The sequence below is a fragment of the Hemitrygon akajei genome, unplaced genomic scaffold, assembly GCF_048418815.1.
Source record: "Hemitrygon akajei unplaced genomic scaffold, sHemAka1.3 Scf000217, whole genome shotgun sequence".
In the NCBI taxonomy this organism is placed as follows: domain Eukaryota; kingdom Metazoa; phylum Chordata; class Chondrichthyes; order Myliobatiformes; family Dasyatidae; genus Hemitrygon; species Hemitrygon akajei.
Genome location: NW_027332101.1, coordinates 328,089 through 347,358, shown reverse-complemented (window position 1 = coordinate 347,358; position 19,270 = coordinate 328,089). Strand labels below are relative to the sequence as shown.

At 50.5% G+C, this 19,270-nt stretch overlaps 1 protein-coding gene across 1 annotated transcript in view; it reads left to right on the top strand.

The window, feature by feature from the left end:
* Nucleotides 1-768: 768 nt before the first annotated feature.
* Nucleotides 769-19,270, top strand: part of LOC140724441 (calretinin-like) — a 124,412-nt gene continuing 105,910 nt past the window's right edge. Inside the window, exons 1-2 of the mRNA XM_073038889.1 lie at nt 769-920; nt 1,491-1,567. Of these exons, the coding sequence (XP_072894990.1) occupies nt 830-920; nt 1,491-1,567 (168 nt within the window). The 5' untranslated portion in view covers nt 769-829. The remainder of the gene's footprint in view (nt 921-1,490; nt 1,568-19,270) is intronic.

Sequence of the window (19,270 nt, the reverse complement as noted above, 5' to 3'; positions counted from 1 at the left end):
CCATTAAATATCTCCCCTCTCACCTTAAACGTATGTCCTCTAGTTCCCCAACCCCGGGGGAAAGACTACACATTCACCCTACTTGTGATCGTCTACATCTCGATAAGATCACGCTCATTCCCCTCTGCTCCGATGAAAAAGGTCCCGACCTGCTCAACTCCTGTCCACTCCCATCTTGTAATCCCCTCTGCACTCTTCCCAGTTTAATGGCACCGTTCCTAGAGCCCGGAGTCTGAAACTGAATATAATATCCCAAATCAACGCGCACAAAATGCAGGAGGAGCTTAGCCGGTCAGGCAAGCATCAATGGAAATGAATAAACTTTGGACGTTTCGAGTTGAGACCTTTGTTCAAATCCTGTCTCACTAACACCTTCTATACTCACTGATGAAGGTCAGTGTGCCACTCCGCCTGTCGCTGCTTTTCTGTGCCAGAATTCGGAGTCTCCCTGTTCTACAGTACTCCCCGTTCACCGTGAAAGTCCCACAAAGCGGCATGTCTCAATCACCATTGCTCGGCCTGCCTGCTGATTCTGCAATCCCTAATTACCATTCCAGCTCTTTCAGAGTCTTGCCAGATTGGATTACTGATGTGTCTTCGAGAGGAGGTCGCGGCAGAAACCCCCAGCCCCGACGCGAGGTAGTGCGCCCAGCCGCCCGCAGCTCGGAAGCGGGTTCTCCGGCACATTTCAGACCAGGAAGCCCCGGGACGTGGCGACCCCTGCAGCCCGGCCGGCGAACTGCGGCGGCGAAGCGGGGCAATAAAAGGGCTGAGCTCGGACGCAGGTAGACAGCAGTTCCAAGCGGGCTCCAGGCGCACACGGCACGGCATGGCCGAGAGACAGCTGCCGCCTTACCTGAACCTGGCCGAGCTCACCGCCTCCCAGTTCCTGGAAGTCTGGAAACATTACGATGCAGACGGTGAGGCTGTTTTTGGATATGTTTTAAATCTTTTAAAGACTAAATGTATTATTTTGCAACATTTAATGTATGAAATCAAGCATTAATGCGCGTGTTTCTCAAGAAGGGATGTCCATTCACGTTTGATAGGGTTCGGAGCGGCCGCGGGGACGCAGCCACCCTGCTGAAGGTCAGCTGCGTCCCGGTTTGGCGCAGCGAACTTGTCCGCCGGAGTCCGGGCGGCCGGCACCGACTTCTCGCCCTGTGCGAAAAGGTCGTTCGCAGACAGGCACTTCTCTTGTCCACTTTTCAGACAAATTGCTAATATTTAATTAAAATAAGATTATGAAAAGTAGGGCGGATTAGGGTGAGGAGGTGCTGCGCCTGGGAGGGGGTCCCCCCGCGCTATAACTTCATGGTTCAGTGGCTGCTCTCTCCGCCGACTGGTTCTCGCCGTACCGTCCTGCTCCTTACTTTCTGCCCCAACGTCCCCCAGCCCCGCCCGGGAGGGAAGGGGTCCCCAGCCCCGCCCGCGCGTCTCCGTGTCTCGGACTGGTTGTAACGGCGGCTTTTCTCCCGTTGTGTGCACAGGCAACGGTTATATCGAAGGCAAGGAGCTGGAGAATTTCATCAGGGAGTTACAGCGAGTGAGGAAAGGGGCGTGCGTGGTGAGTCCGTAACCCGGGGAGTGGTCTGACGAGGGGGGGGGTCCGTAACCCGGGGAGTGGTCTGGCGGGGGGGGGGGGGGGAGGTCTGTAACCCGGGGAGTGGTCTGGTGGGGGGGGGGGGGGGGAGGTCCGTAACCCGGGGAGTGGTCTGGTGGGGGGAGGGGTAGTCCATAACCCGGGGAGTGGTCTGGCGGGGGGGGGGAGGTCCGTAACCCGGGGAGTGGTCTGACGAGGGGGGGGGGGGGGTCCGTAACCCGGGGAGTGGTCTGGCGGGGGGGAGGTCCGTAACCCGGGGAGTGGTCTGGTGGGGGGGAGAGGTCCGTAACCCGGGGAGTGGTCTGACGGGGGGGGGGGGGGGGGGAGGTCCGTAACCCGGGGAGTGGTCTGGCGGGGGGGGGGGGGGGGGAGGTCTGTAACCCGGGGAGTGGTCTGGTGGGGGGAGGGGTAGTCCATAACCCGGGGAGTGGTCTGGCGGGGGGGAGGTCAGTAACCCGGGGCGTGGTCTGACGGGGGGGGGGGGGGGCTCAGTACCTGGGGACTGGGACTGTCCGTACCTCGGCATCTGGCGCGCTAAATATTCCAGAGGCCATCGTGCTCCGTGCCCGGGGTCCGGACCGCGGGTGTGAAGTCCTGAGGCGGATGTTGGCAGGATTTTCTCGGCTGGGAAGCTGCTGGAATATAAAGCGGCTGACTGATGCAGCGGTTCAGGGACGGGAACTGTCCCGGGGTGATGGGACGGACAGGAGAGGGGAGGGGAACTGTCCCGGGGTGATGGGACGGACAGGAGAGGGGAGGGGAACTGTCCCAGGGTGATGGGACGGACCGCTGTGCACCTCTCCACCGGGTGGCACGGGAAGGGAACATGGGTGAGCCCGGGATAGAAAAAAAACAGTGGGAATGGATGGAAAAATCACAGGGGGGGTGGGGAGGCATAAAGAGGATGGAGGCAAATGAAATTATTTCAGGGGGAGGGCTGGGAGAAGAATTGGCGGTAGGGATGATGGCGAGAGGGTGAGAGAGTGAGGCAGAGAGTGGGTGGAGGAAGGTAAAGAGAACTCAAGCTTGGAGATGTGAGACACAGATCAGATGGGAGGGGGAGAGACTGAACAGGGGAGTGGGGATGGAGGGGGAGAGACTGGACAGGGGAGTGGGGATGGAGGGGGAGTGACTGGACAGGGGAGTGGGGATGGAGGGGGAGGGGGAGTGACTGAACAGGGGAGTGGGGATGGAGGGGGAGTGACTGGACAGGGGAGTGGGGATGGAGGGGGAGAGACTGGATAGGGGAGTGGGGATGGAGGGGGAGAAACTGGATAGGGGAGTGGGGATGGAGGGGGAGAGACTGGACAGGGGAGTGGGGATGGAGGGGGAGTGACTGGACAGGGGAGTGGGGATGGAGGGGGAGAAACTGGATAGGGGAGTGGGGATGGAGGGGGAGAGACTGGACAGGGGAGTGGGGATGGAGGGGGAGTGACTGGACAGGGGAGTGGGGATGGAGGGGGAGAGACTGGACAGGGGAGTGGGGATGGAGGGGGAGTGACTGGACAGGGGAGTGGGGATGGAGGGGGAGAGACTGGACAGGGGAGTGGGGATGGAGGGGGAGTGACTGGACAGGGGAGTGTGGATGGAGGGGGAGAAACTGGATACGGGAGTGGGGATGGAGGGGGAGAGACTGGACAGGGGAGTGGGGATGGAGGGGGAGAAACTGGATAGGGGAGTGGGGATGGAGGGGGAGAGACTGGACAGGGGAGTGGGGATGGAGGGGGAGAGATTGGATAGGGGAGTGGGGATGGAGGGGGAGTGACTGGACAGGGGAGTGGGGATGGAGGGGGAGGGGGAGTGACTGGACAGGGGAGTGGGGATGGAGGGGGAGGGGGAGTGACGACAGGGGAGTGGGGATGGAGGGGGAGAGACTGGACAGGGGAGTGGGGATGGAGGGGGAGTGACTGGACAGGGGAGTGGGGATGGAGGGGGAGAGACTGGACAGGGGAGTGGGGATGGAGGGGGAGGGGGAGTGACTGGATAGGGGAGTGGGGATGGAGGGGGAGGGGGAGTGACTGGACAGGGGAGTGGGGATGGAGGGGGAGAGACTGGACAGGGGAGTGGGGATGGAGGGGGAGGGGGAGGGGGAGTGACTGGACAGGGGAGTGGGAGATGGAGGGGGAGGGGGAGAGACAGAGACCAGACTGTCCGCTCTCCTGAGCCAGTGCACTCTCTCTGACTGCCTTGGGAACACTCCCAAGCTGCTAGCTGCCTCATCACAAAGAGCCCCACCATGGGGAGAGGAAGAGAGGTCCCAAGGGAGGGCCCTTCCGAATCGGGAAGTGTGGGGACAGGGCAGGTCTCCAGACGGAGCATTAGTGAGAGTGGAGAGACAGTGATGAAGAAGGGCAGCCCGGGGCAGCTGTGGGCGTCAGGCGACGGGCAGCCCCCTCTCTCTCTGCGTTGGCTCATATGTGTCTTTCAGACCTTCGCCCTCACGTTTCGTCTCTCACATTAAACGCGTGTCCTCTAGTGTTTGTCTTTCCCACCCTGGGGAGAAGGTTCTACCCTGTCTAAGCCTCTGATAATGCTATAGTTTATGAACGTGGGGCACGATAGTAGTGGATGTGAAGTGTTCGTGGGTGGCGGAGCAAGGTACTGGTGACAGTTGAAGAGTCCTCTGTGTTCTCTGCCTCAGGTCAACCAGCATCTAGGAGATGGTTTGGACCAGAAGAATCTGCAGGAATGAAATCTGGTGCCAGACCATGTTTGTGTGTGTCTGCCCGAGGGGGTCTCATGTAGTCTTGTGTGGAATGCTCCAGTGGCCTGCCTGTGTCTGTTCCCCAGGGTGGGGAGAGGAGAGAGGGGAGGGGGAAGCAAGGTCTCTCTTTCCCTCACTACGTACGGATTGCTCTGATCTAGGAGGGGTGTGAGCTGACAGATGCTGGTGGTGGGGGTGAGGCTCCCTTTGCTCCTGGCAGTGTTGTCTCCCTTATCCGTGAGCGTGCCTCAAGGTGAGACAGCCCCCTCCTCACTGAGCTGTGGGACTTGCTGCCAGTATCCGTGCCCTGTGCATTGGTGGGTTTACGGTCGGGGAGCTGATTTATCTGAGGGTAAGTGTTTGCGGGTTGCGTCTGGCTCGGCTACACACGGTTGGCAGAGGTGATGCACTGACCTTGCAGGAAGCAGAGTGCAGATTGTCACTGTGGCTCGCAGCCTTCAATCACAAGCAGAGAATGACTGAAGCCCACTGCACTGCAGTCAGCAGCGAGTGGCGGGCCAGAAATTAATTTGAAAACCTATTTGTCTTTTAGCCTGCCGGGGTGCTAATGTGGGTCATTTTTCCTGCATAATATCTCCACGTCACTTAGCAAGATCAATGGCATTGAGAGGAGATCTATCTTCATCTGGGGGAGGTGAACCTGTCACATCTGATGACTCAGTTACTGAGCACGCTCAGGCCAGGTGTCCACAGATCTGCAGATATTAAAGGAATCGAGGGAAGTGGGGTCAGGGCCAAAATGCACAGTCCCTGTGATTTCTTCTCCCATCCTGACTTAATGTGCTGCCTTGTTGTGACTTTGTTCCTCTGGTCCCAATGGAGACAGTGACGCTCTAGTTCCGATTCTCATCTATCCTTCCTTCCTTCCTTCCTCACCCCCATACCTCAGTAATGTCACTTCCTATAGCCAAATAATACCCAGCTCCACCAGCAAACCCACACCGTTTACGGTAGCCCTCTCAACCTCTCTGGTATGAAGTCAAAAAGTCAAGGTTAAGCCAAAACTCAAGTAAATTGGAAAACCAAAACCAGTACTTCTGGCCTTTGTCAAATTCCTTGATTCACCCACCGTCCGTCCTGAATGTTCAATCTGTCTGAACTCTCTTGTGCAGGTTAGCTTTACCCTGGATCAAAATCAAAGCTGAGTTTACTGTCGTGTGCACAGGTGCAGTGAAAATCTGTCTTGCAGCATCAGCACCGGCACACAGTATCTGATAAACAACTTCCACAAAAATCAAAATATACTCAATGTTTACAATAATGAGAACAGATCTACTGTAGTGCAATGTGATTCTAGTATTGTTATACAGAGGTAGTGATGAGGGCATTCTTGAACCTGCTGATGTGGGACTTTCGGCTTCTGTACAGTACCTGCTAGTTGATGGTAGATGTGAGAAGGGGGCATGCTCTGGATAGTGGGGATCGTTGATGGTAGATGTGAGAAGAGGGCATACTCTGGATAGTGGGGATCGTTGATGGTAGATGTGAGAAGAGGGCATACTCTGGATAGTGGGGATCGTTGATGGTAGATGTGAGAAGAGGGCATGCTCTGGACAGTGGGGATCGTTGATGGTAGATGTGAGAAGAGGGCATACTCTGGATAGTGGGGATCGTTGATGGTAGATGTGAGAAGAGGGCATACTCTGGATAGTGGGGATCGTTGATGGTAGATGTGAGAAGAGGGCATGCTCTGGATAGTGGGGATCGTTGATGGTAGATGTGAGAAGAGGGCATGCTCTGGATAGTGGGGATTGTTGATGGTAGATGTGAGAAGAGGGCATGCTCTGGACAGTGGGGATCGTTGATGGTAGATGTGAGAAGAGGGCATGCTCTGGATAGTGGGGATCGTTGATGGTAGATGTGAGAAGGGGGCATGCTCTGGATAGTGGGGATCGTTGATGGTAGATGTGAGAAGAGGGCATGCTCTGGATAGTGGGGATCGTTGATGGTAGATGTGAGAAGGGGGCATGCTCTGGACAGTGGGGATCGTTGATGGTAGATGTGAGAAGAGGGCATGCTCTGGACAGTGGGGATCATTGATGGTAGATGTGAGAAGAGGGCATGCTCTGGACAGTGGGGATCGTTGATGGTAGATGTGAGAAGAGGGCATGCTCTGGACAGTGGGGATCGTTGATGGTAGATGTGAGAAGAGGGCATGCTCTGGACAGTGGGGATCGTTGATGGTAGATGTGAGAAGAGGGCATGCTCTGGATAGTGGGGATCGTTGATGGTAGATGTGAGAAGAGGGCATGCTCTGGACAGTGGGGATCGTTGATGGTAGATGTGAGAAGAGGGCATGCTCTGGACAGTGGGGATCGTTGATGGTAGATGTGAGAAGAGGGCATGCTCTGGATAGTGGGGATCGTTGATGGTAGATGTGAGAAGAGGGCATGCTCTGGACAGTGGGGATCGTTGATGGTAGATGTGAGAAGGGGGCATGCTCTGGATAGTGGGGATCGTTGATGGTAGATGTGAGAAGGGGGCATGCTCTGGACAGTGGGGATCGTTGATGGTAGATGTGAGAAGGGGGCATGCTCTGGACAGTGGGGGTCGTTGATGGTAGATGTGAGAAGAGGGCATGCTCTGGACAGTGGGGATCGTTGATGGTAGATGTGAGAAGAGGGCATGCTCTGGACAGTGGGGATCGTTGATGGTAGATGTGAGAAGAGGGCATGCTCTGGACAGTGGGGATCGTTGATGGTAGATGTGAGAAGAGGGCATGCTCTGGATAGTGGGGATCGTTGATGGTAGATGTGAGAAGAGGGCATGCTCTGGACAGTGGGGATTGTTGATGGTAGATGTGAGAAGAGGGCATGCTCTGGATAGTGGGGATTGTTGATGGTAGATGTGCCCTTCTTGAGGCAGTGCCTTGTGTAGTTGCTACTGATGGTGAGGAGAGGTTTGAACTGGCTGAGACTATAACCCTCTGCAGCAGCACCTCCACGCCCGGCGATGATGCAGTCAGTCAACACGTCCTTCTCCGTTCATCAACAAGAGTCTTCGGTAACACACCAGATCTCCTCAAACTCCTCATCTGAATCTGGTTTATCATCTCTGAAGTAAGTTGTTTTCTGGCGGCAGTCCTGTGCAAGACAAAAATTTACGGTGAGGTACGATGAAAAGAGTTAGCGAGAATCTGAATCAGAATCTGGGTTATCATTACCGACATCTGTCGTGCAATTGGTTGTTGTGCGGCTGCAGTACAGAGCAGTGCACAAAGTCATGAGTTACAGTAAGAAATACAGGATGAAATAAATGATGCAAAAAGGGAGCAAAATCACAAAATGTGAGGGCGAAGGGAAGCTGTTCCTGAAATGTCTTCAGGCTCTTGCACCTCGTCCCTGATGGTAGTAATGAGAAGGGGGCATTCCCTGAGAGTGAGATTCCTTAAAGATAGATGCCGCCTTCTTGAGGCAGTGTCTCTTGAAGATGTCCTCGATAGTGGGGAGAGACATGGCTGCGATGGAGCAGGCTGAGTCTACAGCAGTCTGCAACCTCTTACAATCCTGTGCATCAGAGCTGCCATACGTCAGAATGCTCTCCACCGGACATCTGTAGAAAGTTGCTTGGTCTCCTCAAGCTCCTGCTGATGTGTGTTGCATCAACGCGTTGAGCGCAGGGTAGATCCGCTGAGACAGTGACTCCCAGGAACTTGAATCTGCTCAGCCTGATACCTTAATGAGGACTTCTAACTCCCTGTGCTGGTCCATAGCCAATTCTGTGTTGACACCACTCAACCAGCTGAACTATCTCTGTCCTGTTCGCCTCCTCATCACCGTCTGAGGTTTTGCCAACAACAGTCATGCGAACAGCAAATTCATGAATGTCATTTGAGCTGTGCCTCGCCATGCAGTTATAGATACAGAGAGAGAGTAGAGCAGTGGGCCAAGCACAGATCCCTGTGGTGTGCCTGTGTTGATTGTCATCGAAGTGATGTTATTTTCAACTCACACAGACCGTGGTCTCCCAATGATGCAGTCAAGAATCCATTTGCAGAGGGAGATGGAGAATCACCATCATGGCTATTAAACTACGAAGCAGTCACTAAAGTCGCTAACTCACCTTCTTCATGAGTATCTTTTCAAATGGGTCCTCCCATCAGTAGGACTGAAAGGCTGAAGGCACGAGTAACGTACCCCACTGATTATTCATCAGCCGTTCACCCTTTCTCTCCACCCTCCTGTACGAACTGCGCACCCACCTCGATGGTGAGACCAGTGACCTTGCCCGGCCAGCAACCCTCCACCAGAGATGTGGGCCAACTGACCCTCCCTGGGAGCAATACCAACAACCTCTGTATCCCATGAATCGTATGTACAGGCAGTCCCCGAGTTACGAGCGTCCGACTTACGGACAACTCGTACTTACGAACCAAGGAAGGAGAACGCTGTCTGCCATTCTAAGTTGGATTGCGACGCCATCCACCATTTTAAGTTGCCGTTGTCACTGTGTTGAGTGTTTAACTTTGTATTTGGCTTAAATTTTTCTTAGTAAGATTCCCAAACGCAGCACAGCCACCACTTGTCCCATTTAACCTGTCTCAGTGCTGGGGTGCAGTTTAGCACCCGGGGAATTCAGTGCTGTGGTCCTTAGGACCCAGCAGACCTCGGGAGCCGGCGGAGGTCAGGACCCGCTGCCCGCAGTGTTTCTCTTCCATTGACGGCAAGCGATCGCAATTGAAAATAAAGTGGAAATAATAAAGCGTTTGGAACGAGGTGAAATGCCATCGGTCATTGGAAAAGCGTTAGGCTACAGTCGGTCAACGATCAGAACAATTTTAAAGGATAACGGATAAAGTGAGAATAGTGGAGCATGTGAAACGCCCTGCCCCGATGAAAACTACAATTATTACTAAGCAACGCAGAGGTTTAATTATTGGAATACATACGTTTTTAAGTGTTTTATATGCATAGAAAGGTAAAATATATACTATATACTAAGACAAATGTTTGACTAACTGTTGCTAGATAATACCAGATGTACTTGTTCCGACTTAAGTACAAATCTGACTTAAAGATGGAGTCAGGAACAGAACTTGTACGTAACCCGGGGACTGCCTGTACTGAGAGCACTCTCTCCCTGAGACCACGGTGCGCTGGGCTCCTTCCACCACCCAGAGACATATGGGTCTGTAGGTTAATTGTCCTTTATGACCTGTCCCTTGTGTGTAGGTGAGGGGTAAAATCGAGGGGAAGTTCGAACATAGAACAGTAAGGCCCATCAGCCCACAATGTTGTATTCACCTTTTAATCTACAGTAAGATCAACATTCCCTCCACATTGCACTCCATATTTCTGTCATCCATGAGCCTATCTAACATGTCCCCAATGTATCTGACACTACAACACCCCAGGCAAGATGTTCTGCACACTAACCACTCACTGTATAAAAAGACTTGCCTCTGTCATCCCCCCTATACTTACTCCAATCAACTTAAAATTATGTCCACTTATTAACTATTTCCACCCTGGGGAAAAGTCTCAGGCTGTCCACTCGATCTATCCCTCTTACCTTGTACATGGTGGAGCATGGACCGAGTGGCAGGGAGGAGTATGTGGGTGATATCCAGCTGGAGAGGGCAGAGGAGATGGGGACTAGATAGATCAGGAGGGGAAAGAGAAGGGATGGAGGGAGCAGTTACCAGGCAGTCTATAGTGTAGCGTTTATTCACCAGGTTGTAAACTACCCAGCCGGAATAGGAAGTGCAGTTTCTCCAGTCTGCATTTAGCCTCAAGTTGGCAGTAGAAAAGACCAATTGTGCCACCCCTTTATACTGACTGTCTCCTGCCTATCCTTCAGGTGAGGGGCCCGACCCGAAACATCAGCTGTCCATTTCACTCCACAGACGCTGCCTGGCCTGCTGAGTTCCTCCAGCATTCTGTGTGAGGCTCCGGGTTCCAGCTCCTGTGCCTCCAAGGCGCAGAGGGTTCTGGCTCAAGATGTTGACAAGCAGAAACCCTGGAAGCATAGAGAAAGCACCAGAAAAAAGCAAAGAGGACTACAGGGAAATAAATTCAGGAGATTCAAAGATGCTAGGGAAATGGAAAAAGAGCATGAGGTTCACGAGAATGATTCTGGGAATGAAAGGCTTATTATACAAGGAGCATTTGATGGCTCTGGGCCTGTACTCGCTGGATTTTAGAAGAATGAGGGGGGTAGATCTCATTGGAGTGTAACAAATATTGAAAGCTCTAGTTAGAGTGGACGTAGAGAGGATGGTTCCTATATTAGGAGAGTCTAGGATCAGAGGGCACCTCAGATTAGAGGGACATCCATTTCGAAGGGAGATGAGGAGGGACTTTAGCGAGAGGGTGGTGAATCTATGGGGTTCGTTGCCATGGGCAGCTGTAAAGGCCAAGCTATCAGGTGTACTTAAGGTGAAGGCTGATAGATTTGTGATAACTCAGGGCATGAAAAGGCAGGAGAAAAAGGTTGAGAGGAGTGGAATGGATAGGCCTGATGGCCTAATTGTATCTTGGGGTCCTGTGGTAATTAATGAAAGAGTGAGGCAATTGAGCTTCAAAAGGAAACGTGGTGGGGGGGGGGGGGGGGTAATAAATAAGCTCACTGGGACTTCCATCTTCACAAAAGAGGATTATGGTGCTGATACTGTGTGAATATTGAATGGTTCAAATGTAGTAAAGGAAGAATTATTGAGGGGCTCATCATATTAAAAAGTGGACAAATGGCAGTCCCTGATGAAGTCTTCCCCAGGCTGTTAGAATCAACAAGGGAGGAGTCTGCACAGACTTGGACTTCGCTAAAACCAGGCGGCTACAGGACAATTTGTTCAGCTTTGGCTGCGGACAGTTTATCTGAATCTTTTCTAAAGGAGAGTGAGCTTTCATTTAGAAGGACACAGAGCAATCAAAAATGGTCAGTCTGGTAAGGGAGGGTCATCTCTAACCATCAAAGATGGTAAAATGTTTTGAGGAGTGATATTGGGAGCAATGCTCCTGAGGCAGTCTATGTAGATGTTAACGGAAATGTCCAAATGACAGACCGGTTGAAAAGTAAGATCCATTGGGTAGAAGTTGAGAACTTAGCTGGGATCATAAAGCTGACCTCCCTGCAGTCAGCATAAGTAAGCTATGGAGAGGGTGATGGAAGTGTAATAGGTTAGTAGTAATAGAATTCAACCCCACCCACAATATTAACTGGGATTGTGTTTGTTTGAAAGGTGCAGAGTGGGTGGAATTTATAAAGTGCCTTCAGGAGATCTTCTCGAGTATTTCTGACATTGAGTTAGTACAAAGGAACTAAAAGAGTGCGGGATATACAGTAGTATTGCCATTGCAAGGGCCACAGTGAGGTAGGCTGGGAGATCTGGAGTTCAGTCAGCAGGGCTTTGTCTCGAGGAGATCGGCCAGGTCAAGTTTCAATACACTCTTCAAAGAGGTAAAAATGTGTATTAATGAGGGCTGTGTCACGGACTCCAGTAAGGCCTTTGACAAGGTTTCACATGGGAGACTGCTCTAAAACGTCCAAGTCTGTGAGATTGAAGCCAAGTTGACCAATTGGATCCTGAGCTCAGTGGCAGAAGATGGAGGCTTGTGTTGGTGTCTGTAGATCTGTGACGACCGCAGGGACTCGTACTGTTTGCGGACTTGGATGTGAACTTGTATAGGTGGACTTGCACAACGGAGCGTATCCCGACTTGACCCAGGAATGGAAAGTGCAGTCTATCGCAGACACAGCACACGGCACACAGTTTACAAGGGCTGCTGTCACAGAGAGCAGCCGCACCATCCACTCCACGTTCTCCTCTCACTGCCGCCATTGGGCAGGCGGTACGGGAGCCTCCCGAACCAGCGTGGGTAACTCCACTCCCCTCCCCTCAAGCTGTGCTCACCTCACAACCTACAGACTCCATCTCAGTGACCTGCAATTCACGGTCTCAGTGTTAATCATTTACTTTTTGTTCAGTATCGGCTCAATTTGTCTTCTTTTGCACATCGGTGTCAGTCTTCATTATTTATAGCTTTTCATAAATTCTGTTCCTTCATTTTCCTGTAAATGCCTGTGAGAAAATGAATCTCGGGGTTGTATATGGTGACATGTATGTAGTTTGAATTTGAATAAAATACTTTGAATGGGGGAGGAAAATGAGCAAGTGGCACGAGGCAATGGTGTTCATCGTGAGGAGGGTGGGCTTGGCTCTAGAATGATGTTGATTGGTGTGTAAGATGGGGCAGAGCAGTGCCAAATGAAATTTAATTCTGGTAAGTGTGACTAACAAGAATAGAATATGCTTGATAAGTTGGACTAGGAGGTACTAAGGAACAGAGGAGGAGTCTTGGTGTACGAGGGTGTTGGTGTCTAGACATCTACATGTCTAGACATCTACATGCAAGACTAACAAGAATAGAGTATGCTTGATAAGTTGGACTAGGAGGTACTGAGGAACAGAGTCTTGTACGAGGGTGTTGCCAGGACTTGCGATACAAGGAAAAATTGAGTAGGTTAGGACTTTATACATAGAAAACCTACAGCACAATACAGGCCCTTCGGCCCACAAAGCTGTGCCGAACATGTACCTTGGAGCACAGAAGAACGACAGGAGATCTTATAGAGGTATACTAAATAATGAGTGGTGTAGAGAGGCTGAGTACATGCTGCCTTTTCTCCCCTGGTGAACAAGAGGTCATGTGTGTTCGGGGTGAAAGGTGAAACACTCGGGAAATCTGAGGGGAAGTTTCTTCACGTGGAGGGTAGTGTGAATATGTAACAGGCTGCCGGTGGAAGTGGGTTCAATGATAACGTTAAAGAGCAGTTTGGGTAGTTCCATGGATGGAAGGGTATAGGGAACTACGGCCCAAGTGCAGGTTAATGAGACGAGGTAGGCCGAGGGCCTTTCCTCTCCACAGCTCTACATGGTGCTCCCGGTACAGCCTCACCAAGGCCTTTCCTCTCCGCAGCTGTACACGGTGCTCCCGGCCTTTCCTCTCCACAGCTGTACATGGTGCTCCCGGTACAACCTCACCAAGGCACTATAAACTCCGATAAAACTGACATACTGTCCATTTTCTAACCAAATAGATGCCACAGCCTAGAAAGTCACCATTGCTTCTGCTTCCTCGGGAAGCTAAAGAAATCTGTAGCGTCTCTGTCGATTCACGCCAGTGTGTATCGATGTACAGAGCATGCATCCTATCTGGATTCACAATGGCGTCTGCTCTGCGCCTGACCACAAGAAACTCAGGGAGTTATGGACGCAGATCACACTTCTTGAAAAGCAGCCTCCCCTCCATGGACTTGTCTACAGCCAGCATAATCAAAACCCCACCCACCCCAGCATGCTCTCTTCTTCCCCTCTCCCATCGGGCAGAAGAAACAAAACCTTGAAAACAGGTCCCACCAGGTTGAAGGCCAGCTTCTGTCTCCCTGTTGTAAAACTATTGAACAGTCGCCTAGTATGGCAAGATGGAATTTTGATCTGACGGTTTGTCTCATTATGGCTGTGCACCTTATTGTCTGTCTGTAGCAGACAATCCTCTGTAATGGTGACACTTTTTCTGCATTCTGTCCTACCTTGTACGACCTCCATCAACTGACGTAATGAGAGGGTCTGTATGGAGGCCATGCACTGTACCTCGGTACAGGTGACGATAGTAAGCCAATTGCCCAGTTGTTCCAGTAATCAAACGTCCCCTAACAATGCCATTAGCCTTCCTCCTCACCAGCTCTCCCTGTCCCGGTGCCGTGGCCTCACATTACCTTGTGCACAATGACACAAACTTTCCAGTTTAGAATGGTACTGGTTAAGCACAGCAAAGGCTTACTGGAAGCAAACCAAATTATAAATTACTGTATTAAAAACTCTTTCTCTAATCGATCACTGCAATCAATAGCCTGTAAATTCCATTTTGGAGCTGAGCTTTTGAACTGAACGTACGACTCGGCATTTTTGTGGTGTGAAGTCTCAAAAGTGCAGGTTGCAGCATGGTGGGTATGGGCCGAGTTGAGGCAGTGGGGCCCGGGCAGGCCCGAGAGCAGGAATGAGCCAATCTTTGGCCGTTGCTGGAGTAGACGTGGAGGTGATTGGATACAACAGAACAGGGGTGAGGCAGCAGGGTCCAAGGGCAAAGAACGACCCGAGGTTTGCCAATCTAGGTACGGGGCCACATTGGAAAGGTCAGGGTGTGGGGGCTGGAGACCAGGGGCAGGCCAGTGGTCAGCGTGCTGCTTCACGTGTTCACTCGCCTCTGCCCTGAACTGAGGCTGTGCCCTACAAGTAACGATACCACACTCATGGCCTGTTTCGTGGCTGTGCTCTTGCTTTCGTGAACTTTAGTTCTGAATGTTATTTGCTTGCTTTTGTTGTTTGCTCAATTTTTTTTCTTCTGCACTTTGTGTATTTGCTGGTCTTTTTTAATGGGTTCTATTGGGTTTCTTTGTTTTAAGACCATAAGACGTAGGAGCAGAATTAGGCCATTCAGCCCATCCAGTCTGCTCTGCCATTCCATCATGGCTGATCCCGGATCCACTCAACCCCAAACACTCGCATTCTTGGCATATCCTTTGATGTCCTGACAGAACAAGTAACTGTCAACTTCTGCCTTAAATATACCCACGGACTGGGCCTCCACCGCAGTCTGTGGCAGAGAATTCCACAGATCCACTACACTCTGGCTAAAAATTTCCGCCTTACCTCTGTTCTAAAAGGTCGCCCTTCAGTTTTGAGGCTGTGCCCTCTAGTTCTAGATAGCCCCACCATAGGAAACACCCTCTCCACATCCACCCTATCTGGTCCTTTCAATCTTCAGTAGGTTTCAGTGAGATCCCCCCGCATTCTTCTAAATTCCAGTGAGTACAGGCCCAAAGCTGCCAAACACGCCTCACACATTAACCCCTTCATTCCTGGAATCATCCTCGTGAACCTTCTCTGGACTCTCTCCAATGACAACACTTTCTTTCTGAGATATAGGGCCCAAAACTGTTGACAACACTCTGTGTGGCCTGTCTATAAAGACTCAGCATTATCTCTTTGCATTTGTATTCTTTTCCCCTTGAAATAAATTCCAACATTGCATTTGCCTTCACAGACTCAACCTGTAAATTAACCTTCTGGGAGTCTTGCACAAAGACTCCCAAGTCCCTCTGCACCTCTGATGTTTGAACCTTCTCCCCATTTAGATAATAGTCCGCACTATTGTTCCTTTTACCAAAATGCATTATCATACATTTCCCAACACTATTCCATCTGCCACTTTTTTGCTTATTCTTCTAATTTGTCCAAGTCCTGCTGCAATCACATTGCTTCCTCAGCACTACCTGCCCCTCCACCTATCTTTGTATCATCCACAAACTTTGTCACAAAGTCATCAATCCCATTATCCCAATCACTGACAAACAATGTGAAAAGTAGTGGTCCCACTACACCACTAGTCTCTGACAGTCAACCAGCAAAGGCCCCCTTTATTCCCACTCGCTGCCTCCTGCCTGTCGGCCATTCCTCTGTCCATGCCAGTATCTTTCCTGTAATGCCGTAGGGTTGTATCTTGTTAAGCACCCTTGTGCGTGGCACTTTATTAAACATTATAATCCAAGTAAATTACATCCACTGCCTATCTTTTGTCCACCCAGCCTGATAATCCCTCGAAGAACTCTAACAGATTTGTCAGGCAAGATTTCCCTTGAGAGAAACCATGCTGACTTTGACTTATTGTATCATTAGTCTCCAACTAACCTGAAACCTCATCCTTAACAATAGATTCCAACGTTTTCCCAACCACTGAGGTCAGGCTAACTGGCCTATAGTTTCCTTTCTTTTGCCATCCTCCCTTCTTAAAGAGTGGAATGACATTTGCAATTTTCCCGTCTTCTGGGACCATGCCAGAATCAAGTGATTCTTGACAGGTCATGATCAATGCATCCGTTATCTCTTCAGCAACCTCCCTCAGGACTCTGGGATGTAGTCTATCTGCTCTAGGTGACTTATCCATCTTAAGACTTTTGAGTTTTTACCACTTTTTCCTTCGTGATAGCAATGCACTCACTACTGCTCCAACACTCTCGGACATCTGAAGCATTGCTCGTGTCTTCCACATATGCAAAGTACCCGTTAACTTCACCTGCCATTTGTTTGACCCCATTACTACCTCGCCAGCATCGATTTCCAGCGGTCCAATATCAACGCTCACCTCCCTTTTATTCTTTATGTAACTGAAAAATCTTTTGGTATCCTGCTTTATATTATTGGCTAGTTTGCCCTCATATTTCATCTTTTCCCTTATTATAGCTTTTTAGATGCCTTTTGCTGGATTTTAAAAGCTTCCCAATTGTCCAACTTCCCACTCACTTTTGCTACTTTATATGCCCTTTCCTTGGCTTTTATGCAGTCCTTAACATCCCTTGTCAGCCATGGTTTCCTACCCCTTCCATTTGAGAATCTCTCCTATCCTATCCTGTGCCTATTGTCCTATTGCCAGAAACTTCAGCCATCTCTCTTCTGCAGTCATTCCTGCCAGTATCCTCCTCCAGTCCACCTGGGTAAGCTCCTCTCTCGTGCCTCTGTAATTCCCTTTATTCCACTGCGATACTGATAATGTGACTTGTGCTTCTCCCTCTCAAACTGCAGTTTGAATTCAATCATATTATGATCACTGCCTCCTAAGGGTTCTTTACATTAAGCTCCCTAATAACATCTGGGTTATTACACAACACCCAATCTAAGATACTTTTCCCTGAGCAGGCTCAGCACAAGCTGCTCTAAAAAGCCATCTCGTAGGCATTCAACAAATTTCCTCTCTGGTGATCCGACACCAACCTGATTTTCCCAATCCCCTTGCATATTGAAGTCCCCCGTTACAATTGCATCATTACCCTTATTACAGGCCTTTTCCAGCTCTCTTTGCAATCTCAACCCTACATCTTGGCTGCTATTTGGAGGCCTATGTATGATTTGTATAATGGTTTTTTACTCTTGCAGTTTCTTAACTCCACTCACAAAGATTCAACACTCTCTGACCCTATGTCACCTCTTTCTAAAGATGTAGTTCCAGCTCTTACTGACAGAGCCACACCACTACCTATCCCTTCCTGCCTGTCCTTTCAATACAAAGTACATCCTTCGATGTTAAGCTCCCAACTTGGCGTTCTTTCCGCCACGACTCAGAGATGCCCACAAGGTCACACCGCCCAATCTCTAAATGCACCACAAGTCCATCGATCTTATTCCGAATACTACACATATTTAAATGCAGCACCTTTATCCTTCGCCCTTTTGAATTTTGCCTCTGTGGTACAATTTAACTGTTTGCTCTGCATTTCTACCCAATCATTGGCTTGTCCTTCCTTCCTTTCATGTTACATCCATAATCTACTTGTAAACCTCTTGGCTCATCCTCAGCTCTATCGTTGGTCCCCCTTGGATTCAAGTGCAACCAGTCCCTTTTGTACAGGTCCCACCTGCCCCAGAAGTGGTCCCAATGATCTAGAAATCTGAATCCCTGCCCTCACTCCAATTCTTTAGCCACACACTTATCTGCCACCTCATTCTATTCTTATCCTCACTGTCGCGTGGCACAGGCAGCAATCCTGAGATTACTACCCTTGAGGTCCTTTTTCTCAGCTTCCTTTCTAACCCCTGTATTCTTTTTTCAATAACTCCTCCCTTTTTCTTCCTATGTCATTGGTACCAATATGTACCATGACCTCTGGCTGCTCACCCTCCCTTTTCAGGATATCATGGTCATATTCAGAAACATCCCGGACCCTGACACCTGGGAGCCAAACTACCATCCATGTTTCCTTTTTGGCTCCACAGAATCACCCATCTGTCCCCTGTCACAGCTGCCAACCTCTTCAGTTCCGTGTCCTTCTGAGCTACAGGGCCAGAGGCACGGCTGCCTGTAAGGAGATAAATCTCAAGTTTGCATACAGTATACATATTTTGATAATAAATGTACTTTGAAGTATTGTGTTCAGTTCTGGTCACCTCATTATAGGAAGGATGTGGAAGCTTTAGAGACAGTGCAGAGGAGATTTGTCAGGATCGAGACACAACTGCGCAAATGCATGGACGTCAGCCTGTTAGAACAGCGAGGAGAGTTTAAAAGGAGACAGCTTTATGGAGCAGGCGCCCGATGAGCAGGTGATGGAGTAAAGGGAGACAGTGTAAGAGGGCTTTGGCTCAATGGGGTTTCGGCGATAAGGGGTCGAGGCAAAGTAGGTTCCCTGTGTAGAATACAGACAGGAGTATGTCTGTGATGCCGATGTTCTGTGATGTGGGATGTCCAGGAGACTCCCAGCCTCCACATCTGTACCAGGTGCACCGAGCTGCAGCTCCTAAGGGATCCGGAGTTGCAGCTCGATGACCTTCGCCTGGTCAGGGAGAGTGAGGAGGTGATAGAGAGGGGTTATAGGCAAGTAGGCACACCGGGTCCTCAGGAGACAGACAAGTGGGTCACAGTCAAGGGAGGGAAGGGGAAGAGTCAGGTACCAGAGAGTACCCCTGTGGCTGTCCCCCTTGACAATAAGTACTCCAGTTTGAGTACTGTTGGGGGGATGGAATGGCCTACCTGGGGGAAGCAACAGTGGCCGTGCCTCTGGCACAGAGTCTGACCCTGTGGCTCAGAAGAGTAGGGAAAGGAAGAGGAAGGCAGTAGTGATAGGGGACTCTATAGTCAGGGGTTCAGACAGGTGATTCTGTGGATGCAGGAAAGAAACATAGATGGTAGATTGCCTCCCAGATGCCAGGGTCCGGGATGTTTCTGATTATGCCCACAATATCCTGCAGTGGGAGGGAGAACAGCCAGAGGTCGTGGTACATATTGTTACCAATGTCATAGGTAGGAAAAGGGAGGAGGTCCTCAAAACAGACTACAGGGAGTTAGGAAGGAAGTTGAGAAGCAGGACCTCAAAGGTAGTAATCTCGTGATTACTGCCTGTGTCACGTGACAGTGAGAATAGGAATAGAATGAGATGGAGGATAAATGCGT